At 39.4% G+C, this 22,985-nt stretch overlaps 1 protein-coding gene across 1 annotated transcript in view; it reads right to left on the bottom strand.

The window, feature by feature from the left end:
- The window catches only part of il16 (interleukin 16), a 74,383-nt gene that overhangs the window by 44,946 nt on the left and 6,452 nt on the right, over positions 1-22,985 (bottom strand). Inside the window, exons 2-7 of the mRNA XM_083932678.1 lie at positions 20,477-20,720; positions 19,032-19,311; positions 13,263-13,402; positions 10,926-11,034; positions 2,322-2,465; positions 1,835-1,940 (exon numbers count right to left, since the gene is read on the bottom strand). Coding sequence (XP_083788804.1) covers positions 1,835-1,940; positions 2,322-2,465; positions 10,926-11,034; positions 13,263-13,402; positions 19,032-19,311; positions 20,477-20,720 — 1,023 coding nt within the window. The remainder of the gene's footprint in view (positions 1-1,834; positions 1,941-2,321; positions 2,466-10,925; positions 11,035-13,262; positions 13,403-19,031; positions 19,312-20,476; positions 20,721-22,985) is intronic.

Below are 22,985 nucleotides of genomic sequence, written 5' to 3'. Positions count from 1 at the left end.
AAATTGGAGATAAGTGGTGTCTCCGACCTTGTCTGTTTAGCGATGGTTTCTCTACTTTTACATAGATGGCTTCTTTTACTCCTCTTTCAAACCATCTGCAAGCATAAACCAGATTGCGTTTGTGGGTGTGTGGTTTATGCTGTCCAATGCAACAAGGAATGCAAAGATCTCTACACTGGAGAAACAAAACAACCACTGCATAAACGCATGGCCCAACACAGGAGAGCTAACTCCTCATGCCTGGACTCTGCTGTCCACTTACATCTCAAAGAGAAAGCCCACTCCTGTGATGACAACAATGTCCACATCCTGGAGAGGACAGTTTTAACCAATTTAAAGTATTAAAAATAGGTTGTGAATAAACCTCGTAACTCCAGTTCGCCTACTTTACCAGGCGAGTTGATCGATCAGATAAACAGAGCTCTTTATAAAATATTTTTAACTTAGCCAGTTAGTAGCAAACTCACACCTCACAACCCTTAAGGTTGTGACCGAACCCCCAAACCCCCGAATTAAAGCATTTCTGTCTGAGACATGCAAGTAAAAAACATCGGACATGCTCACTATTTAGACAGAGAGTTAGACATGGTCAGGCTTATAAAGTCAGAGACGATAACTCTCTGTAAACAAGCAAACATTTAAACTACAGTCTGCTCTCTCTTCCTATGACCATGTGCAACCATATAAAAAAAACCTACAAACAACTGTAAGGAACCTGTAGGGTTGACAATGGAATGCAACGCAGTCAGCCTCCTGAATTAAAAAAAACGATTAGGCCAAACGTACTTATGCCTACAAACGCGGTTATGAAAAACAAGTACACTTGATAATTAATTCTAACTGCATCTTCATACAATGTGAAATACATTTGCTGCCTATTTTTTAAAAGTTAATGTGTGTGTTTTTTCTGTTGACTCAGCTGTATTTCATGGTGTTTCCATCGAGTGATTCCTGAGTCAGAAAAACTTTGCTTGGAGCTCTACTCACAAGTGATACTGATGATATTCACAACAACACCCCCCCCTCAAGTGATATTGCTTGCTTGATTGATATGTTATGTCTGCCCATATGCTGCTGACATTGAGTACTGAATGCTTTTGTTCATGCTGCGATGAACACAAATTCTACAGACTGCTGTTGTGTGACCATTTAAGGTGAAGCGATGTATTGGATTGGATTTCAGTGTACAAGGGTTTCTATTTTTTCTGATCACTGTATTGATGATTTTAAATTGCCCGTAGGAGTGAATGGTTGTCTGTCTCTGTGCGTCTCTATGTGCCCTGTGATAGACTGGCGTCCTGTCCAGGGTGTACCCCGCCTCACGCCCGATGTCAGCTGGGATCGGCTCCAGCACCCCCGTGACCCCGACCCCGGGATAAGCGGTTGAAGATGAATGATGAATGACTGTGAATATACGATATGTCCCAGTCCAATGAACTGTTATACTTTGTATCATTGTAAGTATTCACTACCACATACAATCTGTCCAGTTCCATCTCACATCAATGGAGCTGCATTTAGGACGAATTCCTGCAATTAGGACCACATTTCCCATAAGTGTTGTGGTTTCCCGGTGCCTCACACCTCCCTGAAGACAATAAACATATTAGGACCTATTTTCTCATCACTGTCTCGCTCCTTTCATCTGCTACTATACACTCTAAAAGCTTTATCTGTCTGACTGAACAGAACAGCAGCCTCCTCCTGTAGGTGCAGCTTCCTACACAGATCTGACCCACTTACATGCAAAGTAGAGTTAATGGTTTCCACGCCTCTTGGTAGATGAAAGATGATTGGTAATTTTACTATTGGAAGAAAACTGTGTTATACATACTGGTTGACTTGGAGCGTGTCCTGTTGCTGGTCATCTGTCCTGGTGGGCTCTGCTCCGCCTTGTCCATGTCCCAGCATCTCTCCTCATTCACCTCTGGGATGGGTAACTACACACATACATACACACACACACACACACACACACACACACACACACACACACACAGACACACACACACACACACACACACACACAGACACACACACACACACACACACACACACACACACACACACACACACACACACACAGACACACACACACACACACACACACACACACACACATTTATGTCAAAGGGATACAAAGACAGTTTTTCCCCAAAACAACTTGTGTGGGATTAGATGTTTATTATGATGACATAATAGTAAATATCCAAGAGATCCAGACCTTTGAATATGCCAAATCCACAAAGTTGACTGCTAAAGTATAACTGCTTGACAAATCTGTCTGATATTAGGTAAGGGTTAGAGTAAGATAAGTTTACCTTGAGGTGGTTGTTGTTGGCCATAAATTCTTCATCTGTATATCCAGGCAATGACACAGGATCGGATGCGGAAACGAGAGGTGGATGCTGTGGGTTTGGAGTCAGACTACGTGAATGGAGAGTGTCTTCGCATGTGGAAATGTCCTACACAAAACCAGTGAAGAGAAACATTTTGAGGCAAGATGAGGCATACCAATGAAGAAAGGCATCTTTCAAATTCACTTGAGTCCTTTGTTAGTTCACACGATCCTCTCAGCACTAATTCTGCTCGTAGAGTAAACAGAAATACATCACACTAATTATTCTATAACATAACTCTGGTCTGGTTCTAAATCCTGTTCATCAAGACAAAATGCATTAAAAACTATGTAGAAGTCTAGTGTATGGTAGAACTTTGTACATGACATACCACCTCAGAAAATATGAGGCCCTGTCAAGTACAACCACTAAGAACGATGTTAAAATACACTATTTTTCATTTCATTTTTCATTACCCTTTATTTAACCAGGAATATTCCCATTGAGATTTAAAATCTTTTCCCAAGGGAGTCCTGGCCAAGACAGCAGCATAAACATACAAGTTTCACATTTAAAACCAAAGCAGCACACAATTTAACATGATAAATCAACAAAATAAAACAGCATTAAAAATAAAAAAGCAGATCAGTGCTCAGAGAGAGTACATGTGCAAATTGTATTGAAAAATTCCTTAATCCTGCTTTTGAAATGGTCCATGCGGATGAGGGATTCCAGTTTGAAACGATCCTGTAGTGTATTCCAAGATAAAGGTTCTAAATATTTAAATCACTTTCACCAACCACAGTGTTGGTTCGAAGAACTTTGAACATAATAAGGCTGCTGGAGCGGGTGGTGCAGGTACTGGTGTTTCTAGGAGCCAGTAGAGAACACAGATAGGATGGAAGTTGATGTAAAATAGCCTTATAAAGAAACACATACCAATGCTCCATTCTACGGGTGTGTAATGAAGATAGTACTTTCTCATACAGAATACAATGGTGTGTTCGGAAACCAGAATCAGAGATGAATCGTAAAGCAGCATGGTACACAGAATCCAGCATTTTTAAAGATGACGTATTCGCGTGCATGTACAAAATATCACCCTAGTCAATAACAGATAAAAGAACAGCTTGGATGATTTTTTTCTAGCACTAAAAGAAAAACATTTATTTCTATACGAAAAACCCAACTTCACCCTGAGTTTTTTAGTAAGGCACTCAATATGGTATTTAAAAGACAGATTTTTCTCAAGGAAAAAGCCCAGATATTTATAGGTTGAGACTTTCTCAATCACCTTATTATTGAGAGTAAGAATCTGTAAGTTCTTTACATTTGTCTGACATACAACTGTCTTAAGTCTTGAGAAGCAGATCATTTCAGTTTTATCAACATTTAATACAAGTCTCAATCCACAAAGATTTTTCTGAACTACATTAAAGGCAGATTGAAGGTCCTTAAGAGCTATAAATAATGGTGTTATCTGCATAAAAAGGAAATTTTGTATGGTACATTACTACACAAATTACTATAGATAGTAAATAAAATAGGTCCCAAAATGGACCCTTGGAGGACACCATTTTGTATAGTCATGAAGTCAGAAAATATACAGTCAGCTTGGACACATTGTGTCCTATCGCTCAAGTAATTTTCAAACCATTTAACTGTTTTAGAGGCCATTCCTAAGTTAACAAGCTTCTGTAATAGAACAGAGTGGTCGACTGTGTCAAAAGCTTTGGATAAGTCTAAAAAATAATGCAGCACAATGTTTTTTTCTCATCAATTGCATTTATAATATCATTTAAAACCTTCATTGAAGCAGTGACAGTACTGTCTTTTTTTCTAAAACTGGATTGTAAGTAATTTAGAATGCCATTACTCGATAAAAAACTCCTTTAATTGATTACTAATAAGTCCTTCCAAAACCTTAGCAAGCACTATTCAGCTATGGACAGGCAGGTTTATTCCTAATCAGAAGATCATTTATTGTACAGCCACGCTGTAGGAAGGGGTAGCATCAGAACTGGCATGCCAACGTTTTCAAACCAATCATTTCACCTCTGCTTACTCTCTTCCATCACAGTTTAGCTCGTAACTCATGAGCATGACTAGATAGCAGGCTGATATTGAAACAAAAATATGACAGGAAATGCTAAACTTATTTAAATTACATTTCACAGATCTTAAAAGTTTAAGTATTTTTTTAGTGCTATATTATTTAGTAATTAATGTTTACTTTTTTATTTTGGAGATTCCTTCAAGTACCGCCACAGAGAGTACCACAGTTTGAGAACCAGTAGAGTATTATTTAATGTAGAATAAATAAATAAAGAATAAGGAAAAATTTAGTGAGATCATTGCTCTCATGCTGAAGAACATGTTGATATTAAAAAAAAAAAAACATTTCCACCTGACAGAAAGGCGGCCATCTTGGATTTTGTGTGATCATTTTCATTTTACGAACACGTTTGAGGCCTTTAGGGTGCACAAAAATGCATGAAAATGTGGATACTTGTTCAAACTAGATTTGTATTCGATTTGCCATTTAATTTAATTTGGGTGTGGCACTAGGGTCTCAAGCGCCCCCTAATTACTTTGTGAACACACTTTATAGTGCCCTTGTTATACTCGAAAGCGCACAAACCTTGGCACACACATGAAAATCTTTTTCAAACTCTTCCTATACAGATTATTGGATTCATTTTATATTTGCTTTTATCCCATGAAGAAAATAATATCTTGAGTCATGCATGCAGTGTGTGGTGGTTGCTGTAATGTACGATTGGGTCAGACAACCACCCCCCCAACGCGTGTGAAATGCGAGGGCCTGTTAAATGCTGCCTTGCAACTTTAATTTTTTTTTGGTTTTGAAGAATGAACCGTCAAGGGTACCTGTGACTGTTTTGATTGAGAATAAGCATTACTTGTTGGGTAGGCTGGAGAAATGAGTACTCGATTGACCCTCGAGGACTTGATGCGATCCTTCGATCTTGGAAATAACTACTCGTGCACATCCCTAGTATAGCGTAGTTTAGTATGATATAATGCAGAGTATTACAGTACAGTACAATATAGAACAATAGAGTTAATTTTAGAGTAGTGCAGTAAAATACAATATTGAGGAGTATTGTATAAAGGGTTTTTTCTGCATTATAAATTTGGAGGCGGCCGCCTCGCTGAAATTGTCTGCCACCACACTTGAATCTTGATTAAAAATGCACATAGTTAGATCTATCTTTATCAGATAGATCTCAGTTTGTACATGTTAATGACAAATCCTCCATGCACACTAAAGTTAGTCACAGAGTCCCACAGGGTTCTGTCCTTGGACCGATTCTTTTCACCTTATATATGCTTCCCTTAAGGAAATATTATATATATATATATATTATATAAGGAAGCACTCAATAAATTTTCATTGTTATGCTGATGATACACAATTATATGTGTCGATCAAACCAGAAGAAACCCATCAGTTAGATAAACTTCAAATGTGCATTAAGGAAATAAAAAGCTGGATGACCTGCAATTTTCTGATGTTAAACTCAGACAAAACTGAAGTTATTATACTTGGACCCAAAGGCCTCCGAAACTCTATAGCTAAAGACATTGTTACTCTGGATGATGTTGTGTTGTCCTCCAGCACCACAGTAAGGAATCTGGGTGTTATTTTAGATCAGGATATGTCCTTCGATTCTCACATAAAACTAACAACAAGGACTGCATATTTTCACCTGCGTAATATTGCAAAAATTAGGAACATTGTGTCTCAGAAAGATGCAGAGAAACTTTTCCATGCATTTGTTACTTCTAGGCTGGACTATTGCAATTCCTTATTATCAGGCTGCTCCAATAAGTCTGTTAGGGTCTCCAGTTGGTCCAAAATGCTGCAGCTCGTGTACTTACTAAAACAAATAGAAGAGAACATATTTCTCCTGTATTAGCTTCTCTGCACTGGCTACCTGTAAAATCTAGAATAGAATTTAAAATCCTTCTCCTTACGTACAAAGCTCTTATTGGTCAGGCATCCTTCGTATCTTAAAGAGCTCATAGTACCACATCACCCAACTAGATCTCTGCGCTCTGAGAATACAGGGCTACTCGTCGTTCCTAGAGTCTCCAAAAGTAGAAGTGGAGGCAGAGCCTTCAGCTACCAAGCTCCTCTCCTGTGGAACAAACTCCCAAATGTTATTCGGGAGGCAGACACTGTCCCCTTATTTAAAAGTAAACTTAAAACTTTCCTTTTTGATAAAGCTTACAGCTAGGGCTTACAATGAGACTTTATTCTGCTTAATTATGCTGCTATAGGCCTAGTCTGCCGGGGGATAATACTTTTCCTGATACTCTGAGCTTCTCTCCTCTCTGTCTGTACCATTTATGTCTCATCAATGCATGTTACTAATTCAGCTTCTTCCCCGGAGCTGTTTGTGCTTTGTCGTCTCGCAGGTCTCTGCTGATTGTGGTGGTGCCTGCTGCCGTGGTCCTACATGACGCTTCCTGCCGCTATTATCATTGTTACTCATATATACTATCACTAGTTTAATAAACTATAAAATTTGTAGCTGTATCGTAGCTGCTCTTGCCACTACTCATCATTGATCATGTTTGCCACCATAATTATTATCATTTTCATATTCTGCCACCTTAGCTGTGCTTGTTTCTACTATTCTGTTGTATTAACTGTCTTAACATATACGTTATATTCACATTACTATAAATATTATAGTTAAGGTTTTCGTTGCCACCGTACTCTACAGAGGAATTGTTGGGTCTATGTAAATCATAAATAAGTCATTGAGTGTGGTCTTTACCTACTCTGTAAAGTGTCCTGAGATAACTTTTGTTATGATTGGACACTATAAATAAAATTGAATTGAATTGAATTGAATCTTAAAAAAAATGTATTGAAACTATTTTGCACAATTTATAAATTCTGTATGAATATTTTGGTAAATGATTTTGACAAACGTAGGCTATTACGTGTATTTTGGATTTTAATTAAATTATTTTGAGGCCTAATCAACACAAGTTCACGGAAGTTATGTTGTCAACGTCAGGCAGGCTTGTGGACGCCAAGTAAAGAGGTTTCCTGCTCGTTCCCTCAGCATACGTACATCCATGGCAGCAGCAGATTAGTGAATCTACATAGTCAAATGAGAGAACGAGTAGGAAATATGGCAAAGAAACGCATTTCGGATTTTTTAGTACCACAACCACGACAACAGTTAGCAGAGAGGAGACTTTCCGCCTGCTTCTCTCTGCAGTTGCACCAACAGGCCCAGCCCCAGCTGCCACCACCCAGCCTAGCGTGATCTGATTAGACGAGCCTTTCCAGCCAACATTCAGTTTCAAATTTCCTGCACGGCGTGATAATGAAACCTTCTCATGTTCTGTGGCACCGGCTCAGTACTTGAACTTCAGCTCAAAATGCTTGGGTCAAGAATCGCCAAGCAGCTTACTGATCTCACGAAAGACCCTGGTTACTACCTATGGCAATATTAAAGTGATACACATATTCCAATCTTTCTAATTCTAATCTGACGCCCACGCCCAATGTCAGCTGGGATCGGCTCCAGCCCACCTGCGACCCCGATAGGGACAAGAGGCTGAAGCTGATGGATGGACTTTAATTAATATTGTTATTCCTTACGATTATCCCCATCTCACCGTCTTTTGTCATGGCTTCTTGAGCCAGTCATGACACTGTTTAAAAAATAGACCATGCGACTTTTGAGAGAGGAAAAGCCACCATTTGTGTCACAAATAAAAAGTTCCACTAATAAGCAGTACAACAGTGCAGGTTGATACAGCCAATACAGCACTTTACTGTATGCTGGTTTATGGTAGAAAACTAGATGCATACTATATACTACTATACTATAATATATAATAGATGTATACTATATACTAGATGCTGCTGTATAACTTCCATCATAAAGTAAATTGTAAATCTCTAATCCTCTGTATAATCATGAACTGGTCTTTGGAGGCACGTGAAAGTGGGCGTTTCATTGCTGAAGGGTGCCATAATGAAAAAAAATCAAACAGAGACAGTATTGAACACAAAATCAGTTAGATCATGTTAGACATTCTTTCCTACTTCTCTTTTCTCCATTTCTCCTTCATGCTACTGTTTAGGTTTCCACAGTCTCTTAAAAGTGACTCAGCACGACAGTGTGTTACACTACCCAACAGGAAAGATCCTACTGCTCATATATAGCCTCTTAGGCTGCTCCGGGGCAATGAAAACACACCAGGCTGGGTTTACACTAACACCGCCTAAAACTTTGATTAGCATCTAGTCTGACAGCGTTGCCAACATATGCGCAAAATATACACTAAAATTTGCGGAATGATCGAAATGGGGTGCTATTACTTTTGTTAAAGATTTGCCAAGCTGTTTTCACGAAAATTGCAAAAAGCGGCCCCCAATTTCCACATACACAACAATGGGAAATCGTCGTGGCCCAAGCTCAAAACCACCCCTCTTTGGGGTGACACCGATATGCCATACTTTAATGCAGAAAACAGATTCAAAGTTTAAAGGGGTCAGGAGATTTGCAACGTCTTTGGGCTGAATGGACATTTTCCTATTAAGCAAGTTTTCATAAAATCACAGTTTTGGTTTCGTTAAATGTTGACCCTACAAACATCAAAATGTTCAGCAGAATCTCTCTGGTGATTATCATATTTTGGACATTGGATTCACATTTTTTCAATTATAAGATGTGTTTTTGAAAGGTGTAATCTCCATTAAATTAACTTTCTGACCTGTCCACATAAGTTGCTGTTTGCCTGTCACCATGGAAATCAGAGCTGCAACAGGTTACTTTGATTGATGGAGTTAGTGACCCAATGACTTCACAGTAGCTGGGAAAATGGAAGTCAGGGCGAATCTAAGTTGACACTTCCAATAGATCTCTGATTGGCCTTTTGTATTTTTGTTTGGACTTTATATTGTATAAGGCTGATGTAAACGCCAGCATATTCACTAAAGCCTACTGTCGTTCATAGGAAAATAGGTTTTTGGATTCAACTTTTGGATTTGGAGCCAAGAGAGTATTGTTTATGATGATGCCTAAGTGCCACAAATGCTGCCACATCCTGCGTCTGTACAGATGTATTAACTGTCCTGCTCCTGCATGTTTAGGTTTCTCCCTGCTGTTACACACCTGAGTCTAATGATAGGCTCGTTATCAAGCAGCTGCAGCTTGATAAACCTAAAAGGACAGTAGCTCTCCAGGAGCAGGATTGGACACCTCTGGTCTATCATGTACTACTACAGCCTTTTTACTACTACTACTACTACTTTTAGCCAACTGCTATTACTACTTTTGACCATAGCATTGGGATGTGCACCAAGTATCAGAACTGGTAAAAGTCAAGCCCACTACATCGTTACACTACGTCACATGACTTCCAGAGCACTTTCTCTGAATATGTTATATTAATGTTAAGAATTTTACATTGGAGTCAGTTGAAAGCCTAGTATGTTGTATATATACTGATATGGTATATGCCAAACACATTAATCATCAACGTTTCTGTGATGTGTTTCATTTTTTCTGCCGACTAGGCTGCATTTGGATAATTGTGTTCATAAATATGCTACAATTTATACGACAATTATAAGTCTTCAGAATTGGACCACCAATTTTGAATTGGGAAAATGCCAGAAATGGAAATATTGTCAATATACCGTAGGTTATATGCCAATTGCCCAACAAGAATCCATTAGTTTCTAAATTCTGGGGAGCCATACTGTACACTTCTTACATAAACCTTTGGAGTACTCAACATTTACAGGTTCACAATGGGGCTCTATTGGCTGGCTATTAGACTACTAGCTGGAGCCATTCTTAAACTGTGCTTCTCCTGCTTTGTCAGTGATGTCAGAATGTATCAAATTCCTCGTCCGTGCCTGTCTGAAATATACCTTGTCCAGACTGGAATGTTATTCCAGAAATTCCACAAGCACTGTGAAGCCTACAAATTATATAAATGTTACTGAATTTTTCTTTTTCTCACATTACTGTTTTTGTCGACCAAATTCTTTAAATTCCTCTCTGTGTGTACCATCTCTGACTGAACTCCATAGAGGCTTGTGTCTGAGTGTGTGGGACTTGAAGATTGCAGCATGAAAACCATGCCATGCCTACACAGAAATACTTTGTCAACCCATCGACAGTCCCATGATGACCTGTTTAGCCATCTATCTCATAATTTAGGCATTTAAAAAAAAAATTGTTTATCTGTATATTTGAATTCAATTTAAATTTCAATGAGCTCACCACCAGGATACGTACTCAGGATACGGAAACTTATTCATACTTTTATTACTTCACATTAGAATACTGTGATTATGTGAAAACATTTTAAATTAAATTAAACTAAATTATCTTCACCTCACTCAAAATTAAGCAGTCAAGCATCTATAAGAGGAATTTATAAACTTGGAGGCATACGATTCCAATTTGTTACAGATTTTTTTAAACTGGAACCAGGAACTGGAACTTCTCTCCATTGTAGTGTTTTGCTTTGTTGGACTGAAGACAGCAGGATAGTGCTCTTATGTTCATGTTCATTTACCTCATTATAGGCTTTAATGTGAATGCTCCTCATCCCCTCCCCTGCCATCCAAGTACTGCCGTTTAGAAACTGTCCGTTAAAGGGTGCCAGCTTGTCTGGGCTCAGGAAGCTGCAAAGAAAACATACAGAGACAGATGGAAACCAAGGAGGTCTAAAGGTCTAATAAAGGTCAAATAAACATTATATTATCAGAGTTAGACTGGTATGGGATTGAGAAGTCCTTCTTGAATTCTAAATCTAAAGGTCAAAAATGTTTTACATCTGACACCTAATTTTGATGGAACACTAAAACCCATATTACTGAAGATCTTTCAAAACCTTTATTTTACCTTGAAGGACCAAAAAAGAAAGATTTACAGTGATTATGATATTTAAAACCATGCAAACAACATAACAAACAGTATAATGAAAATGTAGAGCATTTATAATCAATTAAAACAAGGTGAGGCCTTTGAACAGCCGTAGTGACAGCAGAAAGTCCAAGTTTAAGGCCATTTGCCCTACCCCAGAATGATAAGCGAAGCGGTGCAGCCAGACATTTCTCAAGTGCTATAAAAGTGCTGTACAGATCTGGCAATGCAAGACTATAATGACATCATATGACAGGCCATTTGCTTTACATCTAGTATTAATAAATTATCTTGTTATTGTGATTCTGCCTGCATTGTGATCAGATGTAAATTATTATGTAGGTGGAGCCTTCAGTGTCTCAGGTCAACAAAAGCCATGCAGGATACTGTCAGTGAACTAAAGTCACCTAAAACAGTAGTTCCCCACCTGGTGTGAAGTACTCCTACAGATTATCAGATGAACTCACACAGCACCCTCATCAATTCCCTGTGTAGCATTTCTTCCAAAGGAACTGTACTAAACTTCATTATATAAAAGCGGATATTGTTATTTTTGTAAAATACCTGAACTGTTAATATTAAAGTTGGTTTGGTCAGCAATTGTAGTCAGCTACTACTGCTTGGAGTGAAGCTGAATGTGTCGACCATGTAGGCTATTCATTGCCATTGGATGCCCTTAGAAATTTCAATCACTTCATCTCACTTGTACCTGAGGTAACACGGCCCACAGTCCCATACACAAGACTGTTTTTTAGTTTAAACGCCTGTTGAGAAAGTAATCACTTCCAGTGGAGATACTTGCTAGCACTAGTGGATGTTCGCCTCCCTGTTAACCACATGACTCTCTTCTTTCACATTGTATAGTGGTCCCTAGAAAGTCTCCTGATTCTGCTGTGTGGGGTGTACTTATTTTTCCTTTGCAAACAAGGAACTTGTCTGTAGCTTGAGACAGCAGCAGGTGGGGTTAGGTGACCTTTCAACTTCTTTGTAAATTTTTTTATTTGACCCAACTAGATTTAATTTACACTGAGAGCTCTAAACCTTTTACATGGGTCTGGTCATTCTGATTGCAGAACACTGGTATCGGCCGATATTAGTCTCATTGACTGCCAAGAGCCTATCGGCAAATAAGCTGACATTCACTAACTGCAGTTTCCATTATTGTTTTATGGTTGGATTTGGACAACAGTCCGCTACCATAAGGTGCTACTACAGCGGTGGAGAAGATGCCAGTAACAAACATGATGCTGGCATGACATATGACGTAAGTGGTCAAAGAGTGGCGTGTGTATGTGTGGTCTGTTTACAGTGAAATGAAGGTCATATGGAGTATTACACCATGTCAAAGAAAGGTCAACGCCAAAAAAGCCACCGGCAAGACTCAGTCCTAGATATCTACGTAATTTGAAAAAAGCAGAAAATTCCCCCCAGCCAGTGCTAAAGCTATAGTTTGTTTTGAAGCCTACACACTTTTCTGATGACGATGTGTCCCCTTCGAAATCTACAACGTGGTGGCCACACACATTCATGAGCTAATGCTATTGGATAGATATGGAGTTTGGATGCTTGCCCTGTGAGTATGCTTAGCCTCATGGCACAGTGGATTTATGAAAATTTTAACTTGATAAAAGCCGTGTTACACTCCTAGGATAATATATTCATATCTTATTCCATTTGTTATTGCTTTTACATTTAATGTACGTTTCACAATATGTTTTTTATGATCCTGATCTACATCCAGACACAGATTACATGTTAATACCAGATGGAAATTGTGTTTATGTCAGACACCAGCATTGTTTTCATCAATGAATCAATGCCTTTTCTCTTAGTGATGAACGGATGCTTTTGCTGCTACGCCTTCTCATTAAGTCTGATAAGACGTGTGTATGTTTATATCTTCCCAAGTGCATCTTTCACCTCTTTTCCCCCGGCACATTCCTGAGAAATAAAGTGCATGGTTGAGTTGTGGTACTGTGTTTATTACCTGTTTAGGTTCCCTCCATTCCTCGCTGGCTCCACATTAGTGTCTTTGTCCTCTGTCTGGACGCTGTTATCAGCCATTTGTGGTCCACACGCCTCCTCAGCAGGCCCTGTGGCTACACACATCCTCCAGATACTACTCTCCTATAGCAACACACACATGTAAATACATATACACACAGAATCACAGTGAACAAGTATAAGGGCACCTCTATACTGGGGGGTGGAAAGTAAGCTTTATGAGCCTATCAACCACCTGGCTGAGTGAAGTGACAGCCAAAGAAAAAGAAAACAGCAGTAAGGTTTTATAGGTTCATGAACTGGGTCTTAGTGTCGGGAGTTTACGCTTAGGAGGTAAAGCCATGTAAGTGTGTATGGCTTTTAAGGGGACCAAACTATTAAATGATATAATTCTTAAAATTGGTACTTGGGTATTTCCCATAAGTCAATTACTTAAAATATGGAGCAATCACAAAGTTCAATATGTCATCATATGAAACAAAGAAATCAAATAATCGATGAGCATGAATAATACTTTGAAAGAAATTACTCTCTTTATAAAGACATGGCTTTATTCACAAAGACTTAATTCATAAACTGCTGTGGTGTGTAAAGTGTTTAGTCACAGCATAAAAGCCAAATGGACATGGCTATCATTTAGTTTCTGTTGTTAAACCTGGCGTGAATTAGCCCCTGAGGGAAAACACTGCTCCATTAAATTACTGTTGAGCTCAGCTTTGGTCAGGGTTGTCTAGCAGCCTGTGAAATGTACAACAGACAGCCGTATACTCTTCACTATGATCAGCACAGGTGATGGTTAATATGTCCATAGGACTAAAAAGAGTAACTTTTTCTCAGTAACTTCTGACATAGCCCCTTTAATATATGTTACTGAGTGCCTTTGAGACAGTAACACATAAAAATATCAGGCAAGCACAGTTGTAGGGATGGCATTGTTGGTCAGTCCACCACTTTGGTCTAGACTAGATGGACGGTCAAGAAAATCACTTCGGATATTGATGAGCTTTGATAAATTCCGTCATTATCTGACTTTTCATCTAGCACCATCATCAGGTCACATTTTTACTTTGTCAATTTTTTTAATGACAAAATACCTGTAAAAAATGACATTCCCTCAGTTTTACTTTGCCTTTTGTGCTAAGGAAATGTTAGCATGCTAACATGCTAAGCTAAGATGGTGACAATGGTAAGAATCGGCATGTGAATAATGCCATTGTGAGCATGTTAGCATGCTAATGTTAGCATTAAAGCGTCAGAGTCCACTGTCTACCCTGCCTGAAGTCCTCTACCAGAGTTCCTCTGCCAAAAAAGACCTCCATCAGCAGCCTGAATGATTACCATACAGTGTACTGTAAAAAAGATACAGCTATCGTCGGGAAGAACTTTGAGAAACTTGTCTGGACACACATAATTTCAAGCTCCCACCCATGTTTGACACACACCAGGTTGCTTACAGAGCAAATAGGTCTACAGAGGACGCCATGACCACAACTCTTCATACTGCTCTGACCCACCTAAGCAGCAGGGGAGCTACGCCAGCCTGCTCTTCGTGGACCTGCTCCTGCATGTGATACCTCCCTCACTGGTGGCCAAACTGATAAACCTTGGACTTTCCCACACAATCTGCCACTGGATTAAAAACTTTCTCTCAGATCAATCCCAGAAGGTGAGAGTAGGTCCTGATACTGCCATCACCTCCCATAGGAGCAGGATCAGCAGCAGACAGCTCTCACTGAGCAGCTCCACAGACAGACTGAGGAGATCCTTCCACCCAATGGTCATCAGACTTAACAACAACGCACTGGGGGTAGTGCAGGGGAACCAGTAATGCACCTTTAGAGTAGTTACTGTGGTAGCTTCTTTGTATCATTACATTTACGGACGACACCAGTGGGGCTCATCTCTGGGGGAGATGAGTTTGCTTATCTGGATGAGGTAGAAAGGCTGTGTATGTGGTGCATGGACGACAACCTGGTGCTTAACACCACCTGAACCAAGGCGGTTAGTATTGACGACAGGAGAAACAAAATGGAAATTCAGCCCCTTACCATCAACGGGGAACGTGTGAAGAGGATCTCGGACTTCCAGTTTCTGGGCGTGTACTTACAGAACAACCTGACCTGGAGTGCAAACACCACAGTATGGTAAAGAAGGCACGGCAGAGACTTCACTTCCTGAGGATTCTCAGGAGGAACCACCTCACGCAAAAAGGGCTATTGTCCTTCTACAGCTGCTCCATAGAGAGCATAGCAGCAGAGAGGAAAGTGCTCCAGAGGGTTGTCAACACCACCCAGAAGATCATTTGCTGCCCTCTTTCCTCCCTGGGAGATCTTTACAGTTCCCACTGCCTCAAAAAAGCCCAGGACATACGACAAGATCTATCTCACCCCAGCCACTTACTGTTTGAACTGCTGCCTTTCTCTGGCAGGCGTTTCAGGACAAAACACCAACGACTCAGAAACAGTTTTTATCCAAAAGCCATACCTGCACTCAACGCTATCTAAGTTTTACATTTTTAGCATTGTGTGTAAATGTCATGTTGTGTGGTATGCCTGTGTTTTGTGTTTTTACTTTCTAACTACCTCTTTTATGTATTTTTATAGTGACTTTTGAGGCTCCTTTTCTATTTATTTATCTCATCTGCTTTGCACTATTACTGTTTTGCACTGAAAGGACTGCATTCAATTTCATTGTACATGTACAATGAATATAAAGACTATTCTATTTATTCTATTCTATTATTAGATATAGCAAGCAAACCACAACAGAGTCCAAAACCCTCAACTTCTTAAGAGGACAACATGCTGAAAAATAATTAAATGCAAGCAAAGATTGATTTATCTGAATATAAACGTCTTACTAATTCAATGAAATAAAATTACTATCTAAATGTTGAGCCTTGAGCTCCAAAGTCTAATCAGTTCATCCTTGAGTCCAACTAGACATGTGTGCCATATATGAAGAAATTACCTTGCAGGGTTCCTGAGATATCAGGTTCAAAAGAATGGGATGTACAGACGGACAGCCCGAAAACATAATGCCTCTGGCCATAGCTGTCACCGAAACATATCCTCATGAGTGTGTGTAATAAAAAGGACAATATCTCTGATTCTCTTGCATCAACTTTGAAAAAAATCTTGTTTGTGAATCCAACAATGTAACAGGAGTGGAACACTGAAATGGTGGAGTAGTCTGTCACTGGAAAAGAGTGGGTTAGATATATGTTGCAGTAACAAGAGTAAGCAGTTTGCAGGCTGATTGATTTACTTTGACATTTTAGAAATGTGCTTAAAAATGGTGTGTGTGTGTGTGTCTCTCTCTCTCTCTCTCTCTCTCTCTCTCTCTCTCTCTATATATATATATATATATATATATATATATATATACTGTATATATATATATGGTGTGTGTGTATGTGTGTGTCTGCGTAGAAATAGCACAGCACAACAAACGCTGTCTTTGTCTGAATGTTTGACATGCAGGTCAGCCACAGCTCTAAATCTACCATCACACCAACACAGGGCATGTGATTATCATTACATTTAGAGCGTACATAGCACAGTTCTAGCAAAATAATACTTTTTTTAACGCCGAACACTCATTTGTTCACATTATTCCATCAAGAATGGACATTGGTGAATATATGAGTATATTGACAACCTTGAGTTAAATAATTGTTTCAGTTCAGTCATTTGACAGGAATGAATCACCCTTTGCAGAGAGGCTGCAGGAGCCACGTGTGCTGAAGAATGTGCTGAACATATTATTACTGCACTGACAATTCATCCTCATATGAGCCTCAGAGTCGTGAAATAACTGTGGCCAATGGCTTCCACACAATGCCTCATGACTATGATGTACTAATCTGTTCCTGACTTGTTAGTTCAAAATAATATTATCGTAATAATTTTGATATTAATAATATTTAATAAAATCAATGTCATCACGACGTCTAAAATAACATATTTGAGCACATCCCCAGTCCCAGCCTGGTCTGATGATGATGAAGCCTCTTGGATGAGAGGTGAAACATCTTCCTAGACAAATAACCAAGTCCAGTTGCTTTTGACTGAAATTGCTTTGGGGATAACGATGACCTGGACAAATGAGAACACTCACGGGCATTTTGGAGCACAACCATGTCAAAACTGTTCTACAACAATGTATTGTATAATGCATGGAAACACAAATTGAACAGTACAGTGACAAAGAACTGTGAATTATTAAGAGGCTGTCACCACCAGAAAAAATAAACATCAGCATTGGCTGGTTGTTTGTTCCATGTTGGCTTGGTTTTCAGGCACTACCATATATTGAAGCTCCAAGTCAGGTATATTCGTCACGGCCATGTGACCTTGCAAGTAGGGCAGTTTACGGCAGCCTTATGCTAGTCTACAAGCACTGAAGAATTATGAAATGTGCATAACACAAATATCCTTAGAAAATAATTTCTCGTCCGGGAACCAGACAAATCTGCTGAACTCATGTTTCATTAGCTCTGGCAGATGGATTTCCAGCAATCAAACACTGCCTCAACTTACATGCGTCACTCCACGCCATGCCGTTTCATTACTCTGATTGGTTGTAGGTCTACCTTATTTTGCAGAGAGGCATTTTGGTCTGCACTGTTGATAAAGCCCCTTGAAAACTAAATATGAACTGAGAGGTTCCAGACTAATATGCATTTGTGATAAAGCTTGTCAACTTACAACATTTCTTTATTCAGTCATGGGGTTTTGACAAATTGTGATTTGAGCAATACAATCTTTGTAAAACATGATAATTATGCAAGAAACAAACTCTCAAACAAGCCAAAATCCTTTCTAGTTCAGATCAGATTTTAAAAACAACATTCAACTTCAACGAAGTACAGCTAGGCACAGCTCCGAAAGGAATGTGCTGCTGTTAACTGCATGTAGCAACATGCTAGCGGCATGTAGTGTTTAGTTTATAAAGCTTTATTTGTGATTTCTGACGGTAGAAATCACTGCTTTATTGCCTCACATTCTACGGTTAACTACATGCGGCAGTAGTAGCAGTAGTAGTAGGAACAGCAGGGAGGAGACCAGGAAGAGCCTGACCAATCAGAGATGACTGGGCTTATTGGCAGGGGGGATTGCGCTGCAACAGAATCTCAGACAGAGGGTGCTGCAGCCATGAGCAGTATAAGAAAAATAAAGTGTTTGTGAACATTAAAGCATGTAAATATGTTCTAGTAAAAACACAAAATACATGTACAAACTTGAAAAAAGTACAATAGGCCCCCTTTAACATAACCTACTTTTCAATATCTGCATCACAGTCGTATTATCAAAAAATAATTATCTCAAATTCTGAGATACCTGCTGCAACTCTGTTCACAATGTCTAGAGAAGTACCAGATAATGAAGAGGCCAAAGCTTAATGCCATTGTAGGAAAATACAAGCATCAACGTAAAAACAAGTAGTCAGCCTGCTGGTTAAGGTATAGAAAGGGAGTCATCAAAGTCAGTAAAATGTATCCTCTTGGGTCCATGAATGTCATATTTCAAGACAATCGTGGTGGACTGACTGAGCGACTGCCATTGTGAGCCCTAGAGTGTTGCTGCTAGCAGGGCCAAATAATTATCATCAACCGCGGAAAACAAAAAAATCTTATATCTTACTTAGTTTAAAGTAGATTAAGGGTGAAAAAGTTTATAATTAGTCTAAGAATAGGCGTGGATTATTTTTACATGCAAATGATCACTAGTGTAAAGTCCGGAAGTCGTACCTTGATGCTGAAGGACCTCCTAATGCTCCTTTTATTCTCCCGAAGTATTGTGGTATGATGCCGCTGGTTATGTGCCTCAGTGTCTGTTCTTTTCTCTGTGGCTGTTTGCTGGGTAGTCCTCCGGTGTCCGTTCTCTGTATCTCTGTACCGTTTTTGATCCCCAGCAGTAACGTCTGTCCCATAGCTTGGGCCCCATGTCCTCCACCCATCTGATGCTTCCCCAGCATGCCTCTCTTCTGGACAGTCATCATTAGTCTTAGAGTGACACAGGATCAGGGACCTTGACGGAGTCAGTGGAAGTCAGTTTCAGGCATTAAATCTCAAATAGAAAGACTGTAAAACTGGAGCAATAAAGCCATAAATTGAGACAATGCTGAAAACTGTAATAAAAAAATTACTCATGCATGAATTCAATGAAGTAGCGAGTCAAAGGGTTTGCAACTATACGTGTCATGTGGTCAACATTTTCGTTTTTTAATTTTTTACTTTTCTCCAATTTCGGATCTTTCATTCACAGTGAAAACCCGGACATTACTGGGAACAGCAGTAGCCGGGGACAGGTCATGGAAACCGGTGACGTCTGGTCACCCCAAGTTAGCTAAAAGTGGTGGATGAACTGTTCAAACAGTTAGTTAAAAGTGGTGGATAAAGTGTTCAAATAGTTAGCTAAAAGCAAGGATAAACGTTTGAAATATTTAACTAAAAGTAATGGAGAAACTGTAGAAATAGTTTAATAAAAAGTAGCCTGATGGATAAATGGTTGAAACAGTAAACTAAAAGTAATGGGTAAACAGTTGAAATAGTTAGCTAAACATGACTCAATGTAGTAGGCTAAGTGTAGAGTAGTACGATCACTGACTTAAATTTTGACAATTGTAAACATGTAATTAAACTAAAATGTATTTAAATGAAATATCTATTTTTTTTATATTTGTATATTCATGTTATAAGATATAATGAATAGTGTAATACATTTGCACCATTGAATTGTATTGATGAAAGGTCCATCTGACAGGGCTGTGGGGTTACCTCAGAGCAAATAGATTATAAAATAACATTGCAATTACTTGCTACTCACATGGCAATCACCATGGGACGTGAACCTCCCCACTGCATTTTTCACTCTACTCCCATCTTGTAGCAGATACAGGACACTCAGATGGAAAAAGGGCTAGCTATAGCGCTGATAAATTCCATAGCTTTCTTATCACAATAATGGAAATGTTCTCTGTATGCTTGTCTCTGTTGTTTGTTTGTATGTTCTGTTCTTTACTGCACACACACAAATTTCCCTTTGTAGATAACACAAATCCATCAAGCTCTTTACATCAGTCTGTAAACAAGTTAACACATTATTTCTGCTAATAACAAGGTGAGTAACCTAACTTAAGTGTCTTGAGCCTCCTGTACAGCCCTACTTGTAAGCCTTTGAGTGGTGCTGGTACCTGGAGAGCATGGCCAGCTTCTTGGAGCGGTGATTGTGGCTGCTGGTTGGGCTGTTGTTGCTACTTTTCCCCTGGTCCCTGCGTCTCCTTTCCATCCTCCTAGCAGCTGCTGTGCTGGCTTTCCTCCTCTGGTGGGAGTATCTCTGAGGCATGGCTGTCAGCGTGTGTGTATGTGCGTGCACCGGGAGCTCGGGAACCATCACACTCCTCCCAACCGGCCTGAAGCCTAATGGAGAGGGACACTCTGGAGGGCAATTAGAAAACTCAGTTAGGACAGTCTGACTGCATCCGTGTGGGTAAGTGTTCTGAGAAACTGCTGAGGCAATTGTGGAGGTTAGTGGAGATAAAAGTGCTTTTCTTCCTCTGCTTTGAAAATAGAAAGTTGTCCTCAATCCTCATGACTGCAGCTTAATCGGACCGCTATCCAGACAAACACAACACAACACACACACACACACACACACACACACACACACACACACACACACACACACACACACACACACACACACACACACACACACACACACACACACACACACACACACACACATGTACACATACACACCGCAGGAAATATATTTCAGATATGCCTGTGAATGATCTCATGTGTCGAGGTCATCGTTCTCCCCAAAGCAATTTCAGTCCAAAGCAACTGGACTTGGTTATTTGTCTAGGAAGACGTTTCACCTTTCATTCTAGACAAATAACCAAGTCCAGTTGCTTTTGACTGAAATTGCTTTGGGGATATGTTTCAGATATCTTTATTGGGAAACCAATCACTTAAGCAAATGGTACATGGACAGAAAAACGGCAACTGGTGAGGTGTCTAAACTCAATTCATGTTTTAATCTACACAAACTCTACTATGTGAGAACAGATAATGGTGTTCGCCACAGTGTACTGATACCATTAATGAGCTGGAGTGAATGATGGTCTGTACACTACAACACGTCATGCTCCAGAGAGTACTATACAGTGGATGACACTCAAATGCATTATACATGCTTGTGTAGATGGCCTCTCGCATTTGCTATGAACACTTAGTAAAGAAAATGCAGAGGCCCTCTCGTCTCACATCATTATCTTACTATCATGAGCAGCTGCATGTGATGCTAATGATTTGATTGCCAAAGACATTCCCATTTTCTGGGTTGGGATCATATCACAATAACTGAGTAGAAATAAGCTTAACCTTTGTGACTCCTATAGCTTAAGTTTTTGGTGATTGTGTCTAATTGGCATAGACTGTGTAAAATAAATGGACATAGCTACTGTGACCTCACCCATTGGTTTGTGGAGTTTGGTATTTTTGCCATCACCATCTTGTTTTTCAGAAAGACCCTTCAGTCCCTGAGGATACGTCTATTTCTTTTAAACATTCTACAGGCCCCTAAAAAAAAGGGTGAATCATTAAAGGTGTAATGACAGTTTTCCACTGCTTCAGCTCTTTGTGGCAAGCTAAATAAATAATATAATAACTAAAATGGTAATGTGGTGATATTGTGAAACACACAATAAAGATAAGATTGACATAATGATAAATCTTGGCCCTTCCTCAAAGTACCCCGCCTTGGCACCTACTTTGGAAACCACCGTTACAGACAATGCATTGCATTAGCTTGATGAGATAATAGTCAATACTGTTAATTGTTGTTTATTAACTGGATCCCCATTAGCTGACGCCCTGGCCACTTCTAATCTTCCTTGGGTCCACAAAAAGCATGTACATGACATAAAATATAGAGTTAAGATAGTGAAATACGGAGTGCAGTCAGATACTTACAGTAGATGTATAGTATTAATCAAACAATGTACATTATATGTTTTAAATTCAATTCATAACTTCTTAAAAGAAGGATCACAAGGCTATAATTATAATAAAGTCCTGTTACAGTTGAAGTAAAGAAAATGAAAGCAAAATATAGACTTGGGTCCCAGGTTTGGTTTGGATGTCAAACGTGTGTGTCCTTTAATATCCTAAATAGTTTAAAAGCACTAGTTGTCTTTCTAAATGTCAACCAGTTTAGTAGTAGAAGAGACTCCTCTTTGGTTTGAGCTTGTCGTGAATGAATGTGTGTATGAGCTGAGAGCTTCTCCTGCCCTGCTACAGTGATGTGGCAGCCCATATGCAGACAAATGCCTCTCTGTGCTGTGAATATTACAGCATGCAGGTGGAATATAAAAGACCTCAGTAAATACTGTATATAATGTGAGGCAGTGAGTGGGTGTCTCAGCTCTCAGTTGTATCTCCAGCTCAGCCAATAAAATAAGTAAGAAAATGAAAATATTAATATACCGTTATCCTCAAAGCAATTTCAGTCAAAAACAACTGGACTGGTTGTTTTTTTTGTTAAAACGGCAGCTGCCTCCAGAAAGAAAACCAAAGTGGTTGGGAAAGAAAAAGATAACAGGAGAAACAACATAGTCATCCCATATGTGGCTGGGGTGTCGGAGAAACTCAGGAGGATTTTCAACAAACACTGCATCCCTGTGTATTTCAAACCCG

Source organism: Echiichthys vipera (genome assembly GCF_963691815.1).
Source record: "Echiichthys vipera genome assembly, chromosome: 1".
Classification (NCBI taxonomy): Eukaryota; Metazoa; Chordata; class Actinopteri; order Perciformes; family Trachinidae; genus Echiichthys; species Echiichthys vipera.
This window is presented reverse-complemented; position numbering and strand designations above follow the sequence as displayed.